Source organism: Oncorhynchus mykiss, chromosome 2 (genome assembly GCF_013265735.2).
Source record: "Oncorhynchus mykiss isolate Arlee chromosome 2, USDA_OmykA_1.1, whole genome shotgun sequence".
Taxonomy (NCBI): domain Eukaryota; kingdom Metazoa; phylum Chordata; class Actinopteri; order Salmoniformes; family Salmonidae; genus Oncorhynchus; species Oncorhynchus mykiss.
In genome coordinates, this window is record NC_048566.1 from 47,955,906 (window position 1) to 47,978,457 (window position 22,552).

Below are 22,552 nucleotides of genomic sequence, written 5' to 3' on the forward strand. Positions count from 1 at the left end.
GCGCCCCCTCTGATAGACAAGATAAAACAACAAACTCATACGAGTGCAGCGATAAAGGTAGACGATAGAAAGAGTCAACACTCCACAAACCAAACTGACAAAAGGGTGCAGTGACTCAGAGCTCAAGCCTACTGCTCAAGTAATGCAGTCCTCACGACAACATCGCCGGAGACTCCAGGAAGAAGGAGCCGTAACCTCACACCTTTCTTCACCACTCCCAGGAAAGAACAAATACCTGTCTTAAGGCAGCTGTCAAGGCTGAATGCATCATCACCTCAGATGCTGCTATATTTATACACAAACACACGGCATTCCCCCACAGTAACACTATCCCACGGATGACGGAAGCTTTCCACCCAGGCAAAAGAGAAGGGCATCAGATAACGTCGGGGATGGTCGGAGTATGTGGAGCAGGTTGGAGACGTCGGGGACATTGGCATGCCAGGCTTTTTATGGATCAAAAAAGGGCTGAGGAGGTGGGTTTGGCAAAAGGGGAGTGGCAGGGGCATGGCAATGGCCGCGGTGGGCCCGGCAGCACGGCTGAATATTAGAGACTATTTTAGAGGCCCTCATCTTGGTGGTGTAAAGACATTTTTGCATGTTTAAGCCTATTTACTGCAATTCTACAAATTTCTCCATGGAGCTGAGAGAAAATGTTGCCATTTGAAAGCAAATTCTCTCAGATTCTACATACTCTGCCATGGAGCTGAAAGCAGTTTTAAAGCTAATTTCCTGCAATTCTAGGCACTGTTTGGACTTAGGCGTCCCAAAAAAATGCTTAGGCTGCCCGCCCAAGGATTTTTTTAAATCCCTGTGTTAGGCCTCGGGGGGATTAAAAAAGTTGTATTATTTCGTATTGTTTTGGCCATAAATCTGATATTAAAGTTGAGTCAACGGGAAATGGAGGCGAGTGTAATCGATGCAGCTTCCTGTGAGAGAACAGAAGGGAACATTGTGAACTTTGGGTCTTTGTCTCATGGTCTTTGTTTCCTACTAGAGTAACATATTTTGGTGGATAGATAACAGTTCAGCTATATCAAATATGGCAGTGGAATTTTGCTCTGCCCTGAGTACCTCTGAAATACCCCCTCATGTGCATTTCATCGGTAGGCCTATGATCTCATGAGTCTTCAAGTACCCCCTGTGGAAAGGCCTAGTACCCCTGGTTGGGAACCACTGAGTTAGGGGATTAGTCTTAGATGGGGAGGTAGGGATGCAAAACTCCTGGTAATTTCCCAAACTTTTCAGAAAATGTTCAGACTTTAGTTTGGAGAAATGTGAATGTGAGATGGAGGTCACGTGTTGCCTACACATGAAATTCAGCAATTACATTTATATAAGCAAGTTGTTTTCTATTGGATACTTTATTTTTAGTAAATATGGTAAGCTGCTGGCATTGTGATGACTGGTCTAATTTGGTCTTTGTTTCTGGCCATTTTGAGCCTGTAAATCGAACCAACAAATGCTGATGCTCCAGATACTCAACTAGTCTAAAGGCCAGTTTTATTGCTTCTTTAATCAACGCGACACTTTTCAGCTGTGCTAACATAAATTGCAAAAGGGGTTTCTAATGATCAAATAGCCTTTTAAAATGATAAACTTGGATTAGCTAACACAACGTGCCATTGGAACACAGGAGTGATGGTTGCTGATAATGTGCCTCTGTACGCCTATGTAGACACTCCAATAGACATCAGCAGATTCTAGCTACAATAGTAATTTACAACATTAATGTCTACACTGTATTTCTAACAATTTTTATGTTATTTTAAAAAGGGACAGAAAATGTGCTGTTCTTTAAAAAACAAGGATATTTCTAAGTGACCCCAAACTTTTGAACGGTAGTGTACATATTACTACCTCAAATACCTTGTACCCCTGCACATTGATTATGTACCGGTACTTCCTGTACATAGGCTCTTTTTTTGTTTACCATATCCTTTTTATATTTAGCTTGTGAAAGGCTACCCGAAACGTTTGACCAAAGTTATACAATTTAACAGACAATGCTACGAAATACTAATTGAGTGTATGTAAAAACTTCTGCTCCACTGGGAATGTAATGAAAGAAATAAAAGGTGAAATAAATCACTATTATTCAGACATTTCACATTCTTAAAATAAAAGTGGTGATCCGAACTGACCTTAGACAGGGACATCCTACTAGGACTAAATGTCAGGAATTGTGAAAACTGAGTATAAATGTATTTGGCTAAGGTGTATGTAAACTTCCGACTTCAACTGTATATAATTGGTCCACGGTAACGGCCTTTATCCTGTCAGGGAACGGGATTCCGCTAGCAGAACCCCTCGCCAACAGCCAGTGAAATTGCAGGGCGCCAAATTCAAACAGAAATCAAATAATTCAAATACAAGTATTAGGCACCATTTTAAAGATAAACTTCTCGTTAATCCAACCACAGTGTCCGATTTCAAAAAGGCTTTACAGCGAAAGCAAACCAAATGATTATGTTAGGTCACCACCAAGTCACAGGAAAACACAGCTATTTTTCCAGCCAAAGAGAGGAGTCAAAAATCTGAAAAATAGATAAAATTAAATCACTAACCTTTGATGATCTTCATCAAATGACACTCATAGGACTTCATGTTACACAATACATGTGTGTTTTGTTCGATAAAGTGTATATTTATATCCAAAAATCTCATTTTACATTGGCGTGTTATGTTCAGTAGTTCCAAAACATGCAGTGATTTTGCAGAGAGCCACGTCAATTTACAGAAATACTCATAATAAACATTGATTAAAGATACAACTATTATTCATGGAACTTTAGATAAACTTCTCCTTAATGCAACCGCTGTGTCAGATTTTTAACAACTTCACGGAAAAAGCATATCATGCAATAATCTGAGTATGGCACTCAGAGACCAAAACAGCCAAGCAACTATCCGCCATGTTGTGCAGTCAACATTACTCAGAAATAGCATTATAAATATTCCCATACCTTTGATGATCTTCATCAGAATGCACTCCCAGGAATCCCAGTTCCACAATAAATGTTTGATTTGTTCGCTAAAGTTTATAATTTATGACCAAATAACTCCTTTTGTTAGGGCGTTTGGTAAACAAATCCAAACACGCGTGCAAGTCCAGCCGAAAGGTCGGACGAAAAGTAAAAAAAGTTATATTACAGGTCGTAGAAACATGTCAAACGATGTATAGAATCAATCTTTAGGATATTTTTAACATAAATCTTCAATAATGTTCCAACCGGAGAATTCCTTTGTAGAAAAGCAATGGAACGCGAGGAAACTCTCACATGACCACGTGTCACGAGCTCGTAGCAATCTGCCAGACATCTGGCTCAATCCCCTCTCATTCAGCCCCCCTTCACAGTAGAAGGTTCAAAAGACTGTTGACATCTAGTGGAATTCTTAGGAGGTGCAAAATGACCCCACAGACACTGTATATTGGAATGGCAATGTTGATAAACTACAAACCTCAGATTTCCGACTTCCTGGTTGGATTTTTCTTAGGTTTTCGCCTACCATATGATTTCTGTTATACTCACAGACATCATTCAAACAGTTTTAGAAACTGTTTGAAGTGTTTTCTGTCCAATACTACTAATAATATGCATATATTAGCATCTGGGACTGAGTAGCAGGCAGTTTACTCTGGGCACGCTTTTCATCCAAGTGAAAATGCTGCCCCCTAGCCCAAACAGGTTATTTCACTCTCAGAAAACAGGAAGGCGCTTGGTCGGAAATCAAAGGATACCGGTAAAGGTATTAAACCCTAAACTACATCCCTCAAGTACTTCTACTGTACACCTTTTCTTTCTGTCTCCATCTATCTAGTTATCCATCTCTCTCTTGTTTTCTACTGGTTACTACTGTGGGGATGTTTTTAAGCGGCAGGGACTGGGAGATAAGTCAGGATCTAGGCAAAGATGAACAGAGCACAGTACAGAGAGATCTTTGATGAAAACCTGCTCCAGAACGCTCAGGACCTCAGACTGGGGCGAAGGTTCACCTTCCAACAGGACAACGACCATAAAGCACACAGCCAAGACAAGACTGGCTGCGGGAGCATCGCTCCCCATCGAACGTGACAGAACTTGAGAGGATCTGCAGAGAAGAATGGGAGAAACTCCCCAAATACAGGTGTGCCAAGCTTGGAGCATCATTCGCAACAAGACTCAATACTGTAATCGCTACCAAAGGTGCTTCAACAAAGTACTGTTTAAAGGGACTGAATTAGACGTCAACCAATTATGATTTTTCAACGCCAATACCGATGCCGATTATTGGAGGACCCAAAAGGCCGATACCGATTAAAACCAGACAATTTTTATTTATTTATTTGTAAAAATGACAATTACAACAATACTGAATGAACACTTATTTTAACTTAACATAATACATCAATAAAATCAATTTAGCCTCAAGTAAATAATGAAACATGTTCAATTTGGTTTAAATAATGCAAAAAAGTGTTGGAGAAGAAAGTAAAAGTGCAATAAGTGCTACGTCAGAAAGCTAACGTTTCAGTTCCTTGCTCAGAACATGAGAACATATGAAAGCTGGTGGTTCCTTTTAACATGAGTCTTCAATATTCCCAGGTAAGAAGTTTTAGGTTGTAGTTATTATAGGAATTATAGGACTATTTCCCTCTATACCATTTGTATTTCATTAACCTTTGACTATTGGATGTTCTTATAGGCACTTTAGTATTGCCAGAGTAACAGTATACAGTCCCTCTCCTCGCTCCTCCCTGGGCTCGAACCAGCAACACAACGACAACTAGAAGACTCAGAGTGACGTTTGAAACGCTATTAGCGCGCACCCCGCTAACTAGCTAGCCATTTCACTTTGGTTACACCAGCCTGATCTCGGGAGTTGATAGGCTTTAAGTCATAAACAGTGCAATACTTGACGCACAACGAAGAGCTTCTGGCAAAACGCACAAAAGTGCTGTTTGAATGAATGTTTACGCGCCTGCTTCTGCCTACCATCGCTCAGTCAGATTATATGCAACGCAGGACACGCTAGATAATATCATCAACCATGTGTAGTTAACTAGTGATTATGATTGATTACTTTTTATAAGATAAGTTTAATGCTAGCTAGCAACTTACCTTGGCTTACTACATTCGCGTAACAGGCAGTCTCCTTGTGGAGTGCAACGAGAGAGAGGCAGGTTGTTATTGCGTTGGACTAGTTAACTGTAAGGTTGCAAGATTGGATCCCCTGAGCTAACAAGGTGAAAAACTGTCGTTTTGCCCCTGAACAAGGCAGTTAACCCACCGTTCCAAGGGCCGTCATTGAAAATAAGAATGTGTTCTTAACCTTTTGTGACTAGGGGGCAGTATTTTCATTTTTGGAAAAATAACGTTCCCGTAGTAAACGGGATATTTTGTCAGGACAAGATGCTAGAATATGCATTTAATTGACAGCTTAGGATAGAAAACACTAAAGTTTCCAAAACTGTACGAATATTGTCTGTGAGTATAACAGAACTGATATTGCAGGCGAAAGTCTGAGAAAAATCCAATCCGGAAGTGCCTCATCTTTTGAAATCTCTGTGTTCCAATGTGTCCCTATTAAGCAGTGAATGGGCTATCAACCAGATTACTTTTTCTCCGTATTCCCCAGTGTCTACAGCATTGTGACGTAGTTTTACGCATTTATGTTGAAGAATACCCGTAAGCGGCTACATTGCGCAAGTGGTCACTTGATGGTTCTCAGAGTGATTCTCGTGTAAAATACAGAGGTAGCCTTTATTCCAATCTGTCCTACTGAAAAACCAATTGTCCCGGTGGATATATTATCGAATAGATATTTGAAAAACACCTTGAGGATTGATTATAAACAACGTTTGCCATGTTTCTGTCGATATTATGGAGCTAATTTGGAATATTTTTCGGCATTTTCGTGACTGCAATTTCCGGGCGATTTCTCAGCCAAACGTGAAGAACAAACGGAGCTACTTCGCCTACGAAAATAATATTTTTGGAAAAAAGGAACATTGGCTATCTAACTGGGAGTCTCGTGAGTGAAAACATCCGAAGCTCATCAAAGGTAAACGATTTAGTTTGATTGCTATTTTGATTTCCGTGACCAAGTTACCTGCTGCTAGCTGGACAAAATGCTATGCTAGGCTATCGATAAACTTACACAAATGCTTGTCTAGCTTTGGCTGTAAAGCATATTTTGAAGATCTGAGATGACAGGGTGATTAACAAAAGCTGTGTCTCAATATATTTCACTTGTGATTTTCATGAATAGGAATATTTTCTAGGAATATTTAAGTCCGTTGCGTTATGCTAATTAGTGTCATTACGCTCCCGGACGCTCCCGGACCCGGGATGGGAGTTAGAGGTTAACTGACTTGCCTAGTTAAATAAAAGGTATAAAAAATATATATAATAATAATAATACAAATAAATGTAAAAAAATATATATAATTAAAAATCGGCGCCCAAAAATAATCGATTTCCGATTGTTATGAAAACTTGAAATCGGCCCTAATTAAATCGCCCATTCCGATTAATCGGTCGACCTCTAGTCTGAATACTTATGTAAATGTGATATTTTATAAATTAGCTAAAAGGTCATGTGTGTAGATTGATGAGAGGAAAAAAACTAATTTTAATCCATTTTAGAATAAGGCTGTAAACTAACAAAATGTGGATAAAGTAAAGCGGTCTGAATGAGAGGTTGACCAATTAATTAGGGCCTATTTCAAGTTTTCATAACACTCGGTAATCGGCATTTTTGCATGCCAATTATATTGCAATCCACGAGGAGACTGCGTGGCAGGCTGACCACCTGTTATGAGAGTGCAGCAAGGAGCAGGGTAAGTTGCAAGCTAGCATTAAACTTATCTTATAAAAAAAATATATCAATCTTAACATAATCACTAGTTAACTACACATGGTTGATGATATTACTAGTTTAACTAGCTTGTCCTGCGTTGCATACAATCAATGCGGTGCCAGTTAATTCATCATTGAATCACAGCCTACTTCGCCAAACGGGTGATGATTTAACAAAAGCGCATTCGTGAAAAAATAACAATTGTAGCGCCGTCACAAGTTAACCATAAACATCAATGTCTTTCTTAAAATAAATACACAAGTATATATTTTTTAACCTGCATATTTAGTTAAAATAAATTAATGTTAGCAGGCAATATTAACTAGGGAAATGGTGTCACTTCTCTTGCGTTCAGTGCAAGCAGAGTCAGGGTACATGCAGCAGTTTGGGCCGCCTGGCTCGTTGCGAACTGTGTGAAGACAATTTCTTCCTAACGAAGACCGTAATTAATTTGCCAGAAGTTTACGTTATTATGACATAACATTGAAGGTTGTGCAATGCAACAGCAGTATTTCGTTCAATAAAATACGGACCGGTCCCGTTTTTCACTAAATGAATAAACGTTTTGTTTTCGAAATGATAGGTCATTAATATGGTCAAACTAAGGCTTGTATTTCTGTGTGTTTATTATATTATAATTAAGTCTATGATTTGATATTTGATAGACTGCTCTGACTGAGCTGTGGGAGGCAGCAGCAGGCTCATAAGCATTCATTCAAACAGCACTTTCCTGCGTTTGCCAGCAGCTCTTCGCAATGCTTGAAGCACAGCGCTGTTTATGACTTCAAGACTATCAACTCCCGAGATTAGGCTGGCAATACTATAGTGCCTATAAGAACATCCAATAGTCAAAGGTAAATGAAATACAAATGGTATAGAGAGAAATAGGCCTATAATAACTACAACCTAAAACTTCTTACATGGGAATATTGAAGACTCATGTTAAAAGGAACCACCAGCTTTCATATGTTCTCATGTTCTAAGCAAGGAACTTAAACGTTAGCTTTTTTACTTGGCACACTTTTACTTTCTTCTCCAACACTGTGTTTTTGCATTATCTAAACCAAATTGAACATGTTTCATTATTTATTTGAGACCAAATTGATTTTTATCTATGTATTAGATTAAGTTCAAATAAAAAAAGTGTTCAATTCAGTATTGTTGTAAATGTCATTATTACAAATAAACAAATGTATTAAATAATATATATTTAAAAAAATAATTTAAGAAAAATCCGCTTTTTTTTGGTCCTCCAATAAATCGATATCAGCATTGAACAATCATAATCGATCGCCCTCTAGTCTGAATACTTTCCGAAGGCACTGTACATTGTATAATTTACTAATGGTCCTTAACTAGCCCCATAGGGATATTGAATATCAAACCAAATTGAACACGGGCATTACAATCGGGTCAAGTGCAGCTGAGATCTGAATGATCTTGGGTGCTGCAAGATGTGGGCATGTGGGTCGGATTAAAATGAACCCAACCCAAGGAAAACTGTTACGGTATCACTTCATTCCGCGATACCATTTTTCTATCATCTCGCAAATCTTCGTTTTGGACAAGACGGACATTGTGACTAAAATTATCTTATTTACACTTTGTAGTGAATTTTGACACGAATAAATGTGTAGGCCATTTTCAAAATGAGAAGTTTCTTTTTAAAAGGGGCAGTTGAACATTTGTCTCACTAAGTGAATCAAATATCTGAGGGTACATTGTGCTTGACTAAGCATGGATCACCCCAAAAACCTTTTATTCATGAACTTTGTCATTATTTATCATTAAAACACTATTACTCAAAATACTTTAATTGTGCTCAAAAATGTATTTTTGTAAATGTGCTCCTTGTGCCCTGCACACACACACACACACACACACAAAGTCTTAACCATGACCAACACAATAAACAGGGCACAACTCAAAAACATGAAATACCAAGAGACTAACGGAGGGTTTGTACAGAGGGAAGACATGAAACCTGAGATGAGGAGAGAAAGTTAACAGTTGATAGATGACATTAGGGATGTCCTGCTTGAGGAGAAAGGCAGCAGTTCACACTTCATGCTATTATATAAAAAGGTAAGAGGGTAACAAGGTCTCCACACACACACACACACACAGAGAGATGTGGAAAACTCAACAGTTAAAAATATTATGCTGAGTCATCATTTAGGAGGATACATGAAACAGCGAAGGCGAGGCACGAAATGATTTGTAGTGACATTTCCTACAGAGAAAACTGCAAATAAGCTATGAGAGAAGTCATGAAGTCTGCAGACAAGATGAAAAGCAGTGGCACTACAAAACCTTTTTTGGGAGCGCAAAGCAGCCAATTGAGGTGGATTTAATGAAGAGGTCCACCTGCATTATCTCTAGTTTAATATATATAAACTACTACGCTCAATCGTTTAACTTTCAGTGTTTGTCACTACATTACTACATCATTTAGCTATTTGATTTAGAATTTTAGGACCCTTTTAGGTATCAAAAAATATTTTTGAATTATTATTTGATAAAAATATTGATTTTGCCCATTACTACTAAAGCCCATAGAAACGCATGAAAAACACAAATGGTAAATGGCAAAAAGGACAGTCCAAAAATAAGTGTCTGTCCTAAATAAGTGTCTGTCCTAAATCTAGGAGATTACACATTATCGTCGTGTTCGTCCCATTAGTATGTAGCCAAAACGGTTCGGACGCTACCAAACAGAAGTTGGCACATTAACATTACTGAGTTCAGACGAGTTTCCTGACACTTGTGGGGGTCGTAGAGAAAAACGGAGAACACCATTGTGTGTGAGAGTCTCCTCATTTCATAGACTGGTCATAATAGTTTCTAGGCCAAACCGTTCGGTTGCTACAAATGTTTTTGTGAGAATACAGTTTTTTCGGGATGTCTCATGGTCTGACAAACACTGCTCTAGCTCTGCCACCTTTCACCGCAGATGCGGAAGTCGCGGATTGAGGATTTCGGTGCAATGAGACCGTTCAAATGCAAAAAAATAAAAATAAATTCTAGCTTAAACTGACAGATTTTGATAGGGATTGTTATGTAATTTAGATTGATGCACAGGTAGTTCTATTAAGATTAAATACCATAAACTAAATGTGATTTCTGTCTTTCTGAGAGACTCTGGATGGTGGAACCAAAGAGATGAAGCAGAGCATGTAACCATGGCAACCTCCTGGCAAAACAACAACACTGTTATTTTGTTCAACAGGTAGAATACATGATCCCAAGTTCACAGAATTAATCGTAAAGATCCTATAAAATTACTAGAGGAGCTATGTCATAAACCCTCAAAGTTCCAGAATTAGGTGAATATGGCAGCCATATTGGTCAGGGAGAAACCAGTGTAATTGGCATGAATGGCAGTGCAGGCATATTCCGATCAGAAATTGTGCAGTAAAATTGTCAACTTAAAATATTGTCATAATTATGAATACAGTTTATACAGGTTTTATACCGATGTTATGTATAAACCTCTAAAATAGTGAATATGTAAACTGACCACAAATGTTAAAAATGTTGCGTTCGTGGAAATGCTATGATCACATACAATATCAGTACAACTTGTCTAAGTCCTTTCATCAACTGATTTCAGCCAGTGTATGGCTGTGGATTGACTGCATTGTTCGAATGGAATTCTGGCATATTGGCAGTTAATTTGAAACATTTATGGAATAATTCCTCTAAAACTGTCTGGCTGGCTAGCTAACAGACATACAGTGCAGATACATACTTCAAATTCCTTATTTTACACAATATCTTATCACAGCACTGGCAAACCATAGTTGACCAACTCCCTGACCAAAATTGCTGACCTTTATCCTACCATAAGAAGGTTCATGTCCATTATAGTATTCTAATTCCTAATTATACGGAACACATACTGTATTGTCTATGTTGTGAGCAACAGACATTTATCTCAACCCCCCCACCCCACCCCAAAGAAACTCTCACATTGAACTGCACAAGACAAGAGTCCACTAAGTGTGTGTGTGTGTGTGTGTGTGTGTGTGTGTGTGTGTGTATATCCTGAAATCTGAAGCCAGTCACTGTTGTCTTACACAATAATGTGTATGCAAACCTAGAAACCCAACGATGGCGCTGGAGAAAAAGGAAGAGATACTTCAAGACCACAAAATGACTCAACGAACACTCAAAATGACAAGAGAAACCAAACGACCTCAGCACTAAGGAAGCGAGAGAGAGAGAAACACTCCCCGGTTGTTTTGAGCCAGTGAAAGTGCCAAGGAAGGATTAGGAGACGGCTGTGTAGTTTGAGAAATGTTTGCAGAGCATTTGGGAAGTGTATAATAATAAAGCGAGGAGCAGAGAGAACGAGTTGAGTTCCGTCCTGTGAGTCCACAGAACAAAAAAGGACCTATATGGGTGTGTGTTGATTTCAGGTCCCAGGTGCTTGGCAGACAAAGCAAACCTTGTGTTCGTCCTGAGAAAAACTAAATTAAAGCACCCAAGAAAGGCTCACTACAAAAACGCTACTACCTACGGCCACAATCACAATCAACACTTTATTGTAGTGACGGCACAGTAGTCACAGGGTTTCCGTTAGAAGGTAATAGCCGGCTTTCGGCTGGTAAAAAAAAGTAAAAGCTGATATTGGGGGGGGGGGGGAACCCATTGCGAAATAATGCATTTTAGCCTAATAATGAAATACCAGTTGATGTAGTGCAAGAGCTGCCAAAAACAGCTCAAACAGGTGTTTGTTTCTGCTGGAGTGAAACGTGCTTTAATAAGCCCATACAGTGTGCAACATTTTTTTTAAGAAATCGCATGTAAAAAAAATAAATAAATAAAAACGGCCACAATTATAAAGGAAACATTTAATTGTTCGAATCCAGAACGTTTTACTGCATGTCTTACCTTGCTTCAAAGTAGCCTAGCCAAAATCCAACCAAACGTGCAGGTTTTTATTTTCGAAAAACGTACATATGCTATTGAAACCATTAGCCGTTTCCTCTCATGTTCTATTGGTTTTCAAATAAACGTTCTTTAATTGTCCAGTAGCCAAAAGCACATTCCTAGTCATATTAGCAACCCACCATGCTAGTTGTTGTATATTTACATGTCCCTCTTTCAAAATTATGAATGGACATTTTCATCTCTGTCACATGAAACCGCTCACAAGGATATTTCCCCACTAATTCGATTATGAAACAAACATTCGCGCGTAGCCTACTGCCTTGCGCGCATTGCTGCGCTTATAACTTCAAGAATAGTTTACCCCTAAAACATAAATATTGTTTAGCACCATTTTAACATTCTGATCTGTTGCATGAGCCTCATTGCTTTTTTAAAATGTTGGATGTAGGCATGTTGTATGAATTTTGGATCCATAATCCCACAACTGTCCCAGGGTCTGTTTGGAATAGGCTACTTCTTTCTTGCACAGAACGACAAGCTGACCAATAGAATAGGTCAACTTTTCTATTTGGGAAAGTAGATTGACATAGACACGTTATATGACTGGAAACCTTAGCAGAATATTTTTTTAATACAACAAAAATGACAGGGTAGCCAACTCTGCTGACACTGACAAACATATCAATAAAAACTATTTTGTGTGATCATTTATTAGGCCTTGGAAAAAGGGGAGACAAATACAACGATGGTAATCTAACCCGGAATCAAATCAAATGTTATTTGTCACATGCAACGAATACAACAGGTGTAGAGACCATACAGTGAAATGATTACTTACAAGCCCTTAAATCAACAATGCAGATAAGAAAAATACCTACAAAAAATAAGAAATAAACAAATAATTAAAGAGCAGCAGTAAAATAACAATTGCGAGACTATATACAGGTGGTAGCGGTACAGAGTCAATGTGCGGAGGTACTGGTTAGTCGAGTTAATATATGTGGGTAGAGTTATTAAAGTAAATTATGCATAGATAATAACAGAGATTATCAGCAGTGTAAAGGGGGGGCAGAGGGCAATGTAAGCAGTCTGGGTAGCCATTTGATTAGATGTTCAGCAGTCTTATGGCTTGGGGGTAGAAGCTGTTTAGAAGCCTCTTGGACCTAGACTTGCGGCTCCGGTACCGCTTGCCATGCGGAAGCAGAGAGAACAGCCTTTGCCAATTTTTGGGTCATTCCACTGACACCGCCTGGTATAGGGGTCCTGGATGGCAGAAAGCTTGGCCACAGTGATCTACTGGGCCGTACACACTACCCTCTGTAGTGCCTTGCGGTCGGAGGCTGAGCAGTTTCCATACCAGTCAGGATGCTCTCGATGTTGCAGCTGTAGAACCTTTTGAGGATCTGAGGTTTGGAACATTATAGTTTGTTGGTGATGTGGACACCAAGGAACTTGAAGTTCTCAACCTGCTCCACTATAGCCCCATCGATGAGAATGGGGCGTGCTCGGTCCTCCTTTTCCTGTAGTCCACAATCATCTCCTTAGTCTTGACCACGTTGAGGGAGAGGTTGTTGTCCTGACACCACACGGCCAGGACTCTGACCTCGTCCCTATAGGCTGTCTCGTCGTTGTCAACAGCTTACCACTGTTGTCATCGGCAAACTTAGCGATGGTGATGGAGTCGTGCCTGACTGTGCAGTCATGAGTGAACAGGGAGTACAGGAAGAGGAAAGTAAAAAACAGTAAATATGCACACTCACCTGGGATATGACCGATCTCCGCTGGTGCCAATACCTTTTGCTCAATTAAGTTGAGAATTTTGATAATGAAAAGACTCCAGTCTGTCTTCTCTTTACAGAAATAGTCATTTGTTTTCCAAAAACTGTTTTTCCACTTCTGACTGTAGGCTATGCGATTTAAAACAATCCACAGCTTCTTTGATCCTCTGTGGTCAAATCATGCTTTCTGGTGTAGTAGCCTATTTTGAAGGATTTTATTTATTTCTGTATAGTACACTAATTAGGCTATACAATTTTGGCATTTTAATGCAATTTACTTTAGGGAAGCTTCCTAGCCTTATGGATGCTCCGCCTATGTATCTTCAAATTCCAGTAAGAATTATGCACGCCGTTGCATTCGAGCTGCATGTTCTGTTAAGATGAAATACCATAAACTAAATGTGATTTCTGTCATTCTGAGAACCGTAGGTGGACGCCCTAATCAGGTCACGAAACCAATGCATATGGGTCTGGTAAATGTCTGAAATGTCCTGTAAATAAAAGATGCTGCCGGTCAATTGTCCGGCGCCACTTTTTCCAAATGGAAACCCTGAGTAGCCATCAATATCATGGACATTAGGTGATCCGGGGAGGGTATAGATGTGTGTGTGTGTGTGTGTGTGTGTGTGTGTGTGTGTGTGTGTGTGTGGTGTGTGTGTGTGTGTCTGTCTGAAGGGGATCAACAAGGTGTAGTAAAACACACTTTTTTTTTTTGGTGGAGGCACAGCAAAGGCCCCAGGGGAAGAAAAAAAACAAATAAAAAAACATTTCACGCACACACAGACCAGCCTTTTAAAACAGGCACCCTGGAGTCTGGGGCGGGAACCCAGTACATGAATGAATAGATTAGAAATAAGACCCTGCAAAGACTGGGATTGATACTCCACTTGAAGCATCAATTTAAATTCAGTGGAGTCATTGGACTGTCTGATGGTCGAAGCAACAGATGACTTGTGACCCACTTCTTGGACCGAGACAATGTCATTGTGGCAAGAAATGTAATGCCAACAAGACCCCAATAAAACGATAGTACATCTCTCAACTCTTTGTATCTACAGCTCTGGATGGTAATAGTCGTTCCCTATACATGCTTGATGTCCTGTTTAAGTTGTGCGAATGTCGATGAACTGAGCTAGCATAGCAATAAAGCAAACACTCAGAGTTAGAACAAGTTCCCCTTGAAAATATATCTGACCCTGAATCAATAGTTTGGGGAAGCCACTACCTACTCAGTTATGTTCTTCTCATGCTTAGTCAATCAGCTCAGTACTGGGGTCAGAGGCACAACCTGAAGCCGATGGCTGCCATTCATTTCTTTAGGTTAGCACTCCATCTGGTGGCCAGGATGCAGACCAGCACTTGTTCACTCCACCTCATGGAAATGGACTGGTGTAAGAAATAGAGTGAAGACTCTTACACACCTGTCTAATGCTTTGAAATCTATGAGGGGACGGGGTACATGTACACTAAGTAAAAGGAAGGGAAAGGGAATTAGGTTCTGAGCTGGGGTCTGATTATCAACCCTTCTCCCCCTCAGTGTGCACTCATTCGTTTGGACACACATTTAATTTACAACTCACAGTGCTGTTACAGGTCATTAAAAAAAAACAGACTTACTCCATGGGGATTCTGAACTGCACTGTGTCCTGAGGCTGCTCCTTCCCTGGTCGGACCAGAGTCAGGGAGAATGGCGGCCGGAAGATCCTCAGTTGGGGGTTCCCGATCTGGTACAGCGGGTATCTGTATGGAAAACAGGAGACTGGGTTGAAGGAGAGTCCAAGCACATTTTCCCAGACCCCTACTCATGGACTAAATATAGGTGATCAATGGAAAGTGTTTTTAGTCCAAGAACAGTTTTAATAATCTGGCTCCAAGAAGCAGGAGCCAAACAGTTTACAATCAATGCTTATTTTACACTTTTTGTGGCTATAGCAATGCTTTTGGCCAACACAGTCTTCTGAACATAACAGATTAACAGTGAGAGTAGAACGTGAGCAGGTGCAGTCAGTACAATATAGGGAAGGAGACTAAAGTCATTGGACCCATGTCAATGGGGTGCATTTCAATAGTCCTGGTCCTCCACTCTTCTCCAGTCCTAGGTGCATGACAGGTGAAAATGTGTCAAGGAGTCTCTAGCTTTCGAGTTAAAGAAAGTCTGTTCAATCAATTTGCCAATATCAAATACAAATATTTTAACTAGCCAACTGTCCCTTAGCCCGACTACCCATCCACATAAAACTAGCTTTTCTTCTGCACAATGAATCTGGGTTTGCTGCTCGGAGCACATCTCTGAAGCCTCTGAGCATATGTCAATCCTGCTATAGGACTCATTGCGGCTAGCCTATAGATTACGACCTTACAGTCAACATAAACAAACGTTGTGCCATAAGCTGATGTAAGTAAAAAGGGCTTTATAAACACACTTGATTAATTGATTTTCCCTCATGCTATCAGCAGGTTACAGGAAGTTGAATTTAAGACTAACTTCACTAGGGTAGGGGGCACTATTTTCACTTCTGGATGAAAAGTGTGCCCAAAGTAAACTGCATGCTACTCAGGCCCAGATGCTAGGATATGAATATAATTGGTAGATTTGGATAGAAAACACCAAAGTTTCCAAAACTGTTAAAATAATGTAATATACAGAACTGATTTTGCAGGCGAAAACCTGAGAAAAATCCATTGAGGAAGTGGGATTTTTGTTATATGTTTGTAGTTTTCTATTGAATGCCATTACAGTATCCATTGACTTAGGACACTAATTGCACTTCCTATGGCTTCCACTAGATGTCAACAGTCTTTATAAATTGTTTCAGGCTTGTATTCTGAAAAATGAGGGTGTAAGACCGCTCTGAATGAGTGGACACTGTCGTGTCCCATGCGCACGACCGAGAGCGCACCTTTCTTGGTTACCTTTTATATTGAGGACGTTATTGTCCGGTTGAAATATTATCGATTATTTAGGCTAAAAACAACCTGAGGATTGATTATAAACATTGTTCGAAATGTTTCTACGAACTTTACGGATACTATTTAGATTTTTCGTCTGCCTGTTGTGACTGCATTTGAGCCTGTGGATTACTGAACAAAATGGAGGTTTTTGGATATAAACAGGGACTTTATCGAACAAAACGAACATAGGAGTCTTGTGAGTGCAACCATATGAAGATCTTCAAAGGTAAGTGATTAATCTTATTTATATTTCTGACTTGTGTAACTCCTCTACTTGGCTGGTAACTGTTTGTAATGATTTGTCTGCTGGGCGCTGTTCTCACATAATCGCATGGTATGCTTTCGCCGTGAAGCCTTTTTGAAATCTGACACCGTGGTTGGATTAACAAGAAGTTCATCATTAACCGGTGTATAACACTTGCAAGTTTAATACATTTTTATAATGAGTATTTGTTTTTTGAATTTGGCGTTCTGCAATTTGACTGGATGCTGGGCAGGTGGGACGCTACAGTCCCACATACCCTAGTGAGGTTAAGACCTTTGGCAGCGATTACAGCCTTAAGTCTTATTTGGCATGATGCTACATGCTTGGCACACCTGTATCTGGGGAATTTCTCCCCTTCTTCTCTGTAGATCCTCTCAAACACTGTCAGGTTGGATGGGGGGGGGGGGTGGGGGGGGGGGGGGGGGGGTTCACAGCACAGATACTTTCAGGTCTGTCCAGAGATGTTCGATCTGGTTCAAGTCCAGGATCTGGCTGGGCCACTCAAGGACATTCAGAGACTTGTCCCAAAGCCACTCCGGCGTTGTCTTGGCTGTGTGCTTAGGTGAACCTTCGCCCCAGTCAGAGGTCATGAGCTCCCTGGAGCAGGTTTTCATCAAGGATATCTCTGTACTTTAGAAAGATGAACTGACCCTTGATCCCAACTCGTTTCCCAGTCCCTGCCCCTGAAAGACATCCCGACAGCATGATGCTGTTACCACCATGCCTTTTACTGAGATGCGTCCTCCGTCTGGCCACTCCACTATCAATGCCTGATTGGTGGAGTGCTGCAGAGATGGTTGTCCTTCTGGAAAGTTCTCCCAACTCCACAGAGGAACTCCGGAGCTCTGTCAGAGTGACCATCGGGTTCTGGGTCACCTCCCTGACCAAGGCCCTTCTCCCCCGTTTGCTCAGTTTGGCCAGCTTTAGGAAGAGTCTTGGTCGTTCCAAATTTCTTCCATTTAAGAATGATGTAGGTCTCTGTGTTCTTGGGGACCTTCAATGATGCAGAACATTTTTTGTACCCTTCCCCAGATCTTTGCCTTGTGGGACCTTATATAGACAGGTGTGTGTCTTTCCAAACCATGTACAATCAATTGAATTTACCACAGGTGGAAAAAGCTCAAGAATGATCAATGGAAACAGGATACACAAGCTCAATTTTGAGTCTCATAGCAAAGGGAGCATTCAAATTGCTATCAATAAAATACAATTGTGTTCGTTGTCCATAGCTTATGGCTGACCATAGCATAACCCCACCACTACATGTTCATAATATTGTAATCAGCAAACCGCTCGCCCACACGACGCCATACATGCGTTCTGCCATCTTCCCGGTGGCATGGTTACATGTGTTCTGCGGTTGTGAGGCCGGTTGGACGTACTGCCAAATTATCTAAAACAATGTTGGAGGTGGCTTATTGTAAAGAAATGAACATTCCATTCTCTGGCAACAGCTCTGGTGGACATTCCTGCAGTCAGCATTCCAATTACAAACGCCCTCAAAACCTGAGACATCTGTAGTGTTGTGTGAAAAAAGTGCACATTTTAGAGTGGCATTTTTATTGTCCCCAACACAAGCTGAACCTGTGTAATGATCATGCAGTTTAATCAGCTTACTGAAATGCAACTTGGGTTGCAAAAGGTCGGAAATTTTCCATGGGAAGTTAAGCCTGGGAATTTGGGGAATTTCGCTTAAAATTCATCAAAAAAGATAGCTTATAACAAGTGAACCTTTTTTGTGGGATATACATAAGGCCATTCTAGGTCTTGTGGCATATTTTGGTTAAACAATCCCCAATTCAATGGAATTGCAACCCTCAGCATGCACAGTGCAATCTTCCATCAAATGTGCAGTGTATTCTTCCATCAAATGTACAGATGATTCTCAAGATCTTGCACACTAATGAGATGCTAGAGCCCACACTACTACACTGTCTGAGCCAAGGACTACATGCTTTCTGGTAAATTGTGATTACAATCAAATCAAATTTTATGTCACATGCGCCGAATAGACATTACAGTGAAATGCTTACAAGCCCTTGACCAAAATGCAGTTTTAAGAAAAAACCTAAAATACCAATACTAGTTGGGGTGAATATATTTTCTAGGACATACATTATTTTTTTTAACTAGTAAATATTAGCCTACAGAAAAGTGTGTTCAAATCATTTCTAACTTGTTATCTTCTTATGACTGCAGGGGCAGTATTGAGTAGCTTGGATGAAAGGTGCCCAGAGTAAACTACCTGCTCTTCAGTCATAGTTGCTAATATTTGCATATTATTATTGGATAGAAAACACTCTGAAGTTTCTAAAACTGTTTGAATTATGTCTGTGAGTATAACATAACTCATATGGTAGGCAAAAACCTGAGAAATTCCACTTCCTGTTTGGATTTTTTCTGGGGCTGGTAGATTTTCAAACAAGCTTCCATTGAAATTACAGCGAGATATGGATGAGTTTTCACTTCCTACAGCTTCCACTAGATGTCAACAGTCAATAGAACTTTGTTTGATGACTCTAATGTGAAGGGGGTCCGAAGGAGAAAGGAATGAGTAACCACTGCCATGAGGTGACCATGAGGTGACCATGCGCGTTCACGTGAGAGGCAGCTCCGTTCCATCGCTCATTTGAAGTCGATGTAATTCTCCAGTTGGAAAGTTATTCGAGATGTATGTTAACAACATTCTTAAGATTGATTCAATACATCGTTTGACATGTTTCTACTGACTGTTACGGAACTTTTGGACTTTGTCATAGTGGACGCGCTTTGTGACTTTGGAATTGTTTACCAAACGCGCTAACCAAAGTAGCTAATTGGACATAAATAACGGACATTATTGAACAAATCAAGCATTTATTGTGGACCTGGGATTCCTAGGACCTCATTCTGATGAAGTTCATCAAAGGTAAGGAAACATTTATCATGTATTTTCTGGTTTCTGTTGACTCCAACATGGCGGCTAATTTTACGATTGTTCTGAGCGCCGTCTCAGATTATTGCATGGGTTTCTTTTCCGTAAAGTTTTTTTGAAATCTGACACAGCGGTTGCATTAAGGAGAGGTATATCTATAATTCCATGTGTATAACTTGTATTATCATCAACATTTATGATGAGTATTTCTGTTGAATGATGTGGCTATGCAAAAATCACTGGATGTTTTTGGAACTAGTGAATGTAACGCGCCAATGTAAACTCAGATTTTCTGATATAAATATTAACTTTATCAAACAAAACATGCATGTATTGTGTAACATGAAGTCGTATGAGTGTCATCTGATGAAGATTATCAAAGGTTAGTGATTAATTTTATCTCTATTTGTGTTTTTTCTCTCTCTCTTTGGCTGGTAAAATTGGCTGTGTATTTTAGTGAGTTGTTGGTGAGCTAACATAATCGTTTGTGGTGCTTTCCCCGTAAATCCTATTTGAAATCGGACACTGTGGTGAGATTAACAACAAGACTACCTTGAGAACTATATAAATTACATATATGTTTGAGGAATTTTAATTATGAGATTTCTGTTCTTTTGAATATGGCGCCCTGTACCATCACTGGTTGTTGTTATATCGCTCCCGGTAACGGGATCTCAGCCATAACAAGTTAACAATTTCTGCAAGTTGGGTATTAGCTTGTGGGTTTAGCTTGCTTGAGCCTACTATCTGAGGAGTGTTCATTCACCTGTTTCCATACATGTTTCATTTTTAAAAAATGTATCTAACAAAGGAGTTGTTTAATCTAACTGCTTAACGATTTATCTGTACATGGAATTGTATTTGGGTTTATTTTAACTAATTTTTTACAAATCTTTACAGGAAAATGCCACGAGCACTATTTGATGTGTGGAGACATTTCACTGCAGCTAATGTAGAAGGAAATACAGTGCCAAATCATATGTGAAGAATGCAACAAAGATGCAGAATCTTCTGGCCAAGTGCATAAAGTCCCCTCAGCGCTCACAACAAGCAACCTCTGACAAAAGCCCCCTTTACTTCTATTTTAGGTATAAATGATGAATCTGTCACCTTATCGATAGCGACAGCTCATGGTCCTAGTGGAATCAGACATTTTTTTTTACTCAATGGAGGAACGTAGTCAGAGAAATGCTGATGAATGTTTGCTCGAGCTGTGTATGCAACTGGTTCACCTCTGATGCTTACAGGCAATGTGTATTGGAAGATATTTCTGAATGTTCTTCACCCAGCATACACCCCTCCAACCAGACATGTATTATCTACTAATTTGCTGGATGAGTTCAACAGAGTTCAAGTAAATCATAGAGAAAGCAGACTGTATTGCAATCATCTCTGATTGGTGGTCAAATGTTCGTGGCCAAGGAAAATTAACTACATCATCTACACACCTCATCCAGTGTTCTACAAGAGCACAGACAAGGGACAACAGACACACCGGTCTCTACATTTCAGATGAGCTGAAGGCAGTCATCATAACCTTGGACCACAGAAGGTACTTGCACTGGTGACAGAATATGATGCAAACATGAAGGCTGCTTGGTCTAAAGTTGAGTCCTACCCTTACATCACATCCATTGGCTGTGCTGCTCATGCATTGAATCTGCTCCTCAAGGACGTCATGACACTGAAAACAATGGATACACTCTACAAGAGAGCCAAGGAAATTGTTAGCTATTTGAAGGGTCATCATATAGCAGCAAAGTGAGAAGAACAAGACCACGACATTGAAGCTGCACAGCAACACCCGTTGAGGTGGTGTTGTCATCATGTTTGACAGCCTCCTGGAGGAGAAAGAGTCTCTCCAAGAAATGGCCATATCAGTCTGCCAATATGGACAGCCCCATCAAGAGGATCCTCCTGGATGATGTATTTTGAGTGGTAAGAGTGGTAAGCAGCCTGAAACTCCTGAAACCTATAGCAGTAGCCATTGCACGGATTGAGGGAGACAATGCCATCCTGTCTGATGTTAAGACTTTGCTTGCAGATGTAAGAGAAGATATCCATACTTTCCTGCCCACTTCACTGTTGCTCCAAGCAGAGGAAACTGCAGTTCTGAAATACATCAAAAAGCATGAAGACTTCTGCCTGAAGCCCATACACTCCGCAGCGTACATGTTGGACCCCAAGTATGCTGGCAAGAGCATCCTGTCTGGTGCAGAGCTCAACAAGGCCTATGGTGTCATCACTACTGTGTCTCACCACCTTGGGCCTGGATGAAGGCAAGGTTCTTGGCAGTCTGGCAAAGTACACTTCCAAGTAAGGGCTTTGGGATGGAGATGCAATATGGCAGTCGTGCCAACATATCTCATCAGCCACCTGGTGAAGGGACTTTGTGGATCTGAAGCTCTTTACCCCGTTGCCTACATCATCCTCCAAATCCCAACAACATCAGTCGCCTCAAAGCGCAACTGGTCCTTGTTTGGGAACACACACCAAAGCATGCAACAGGCTGACCAATACAAGGGTTGAAAAATTGGTGGCCATCCGGGCAAATTTGAGGCTTTTTGAGCCCGACAACGAGCCATCGTTGACAGTGACAGTGAAGAGGAGGCCTGAGAGTCAGATGTTCAAGGGGTGGACATTGAGGAGGTCCAGGGAGAAGACATGGAAGCCTGAGAGGAAGACAGCCTAGAAACTGAAGCTTTGGTTATCATTTAATGTATGTTGAAAATATTTTTGGGAGATGTGATGGATCATTGGGGATCATTCAATACTCCCTTTCGTTGTTCAGTGAATTCATCCCACGTGAAGAGTCAACTACTTTAATTAAAGTTAAATTCGTAACTAAATAGTTTAAAATTTATATTGGAAGGATTTAATAATTTACAATTATGTCTACCGATC

General features: G+C 40.2%; 1 protein-coding gene across 1 annotated transcript in view; it reads right to left on the reverse strand.

The window, feature by feature from the left end:
* Positions 1-22,552, reverse strand: part of mrpl23 (mitochondrial ribosomal protein L23) — a 133,646-nt gene that overhangs the window by 91,094 nt on the left and 20,000 nt on the right. The window contains exon 2 of the mRNA XM_021564139.2: positions 15,135-15,257. Coding sequence (XP_021419814.1) covers positions 15,135-15,257 — 123 coding nt within the window. The remainder of the gene's footprint in view (positions 1-15,134; positions 15,258-22,552) is intronic.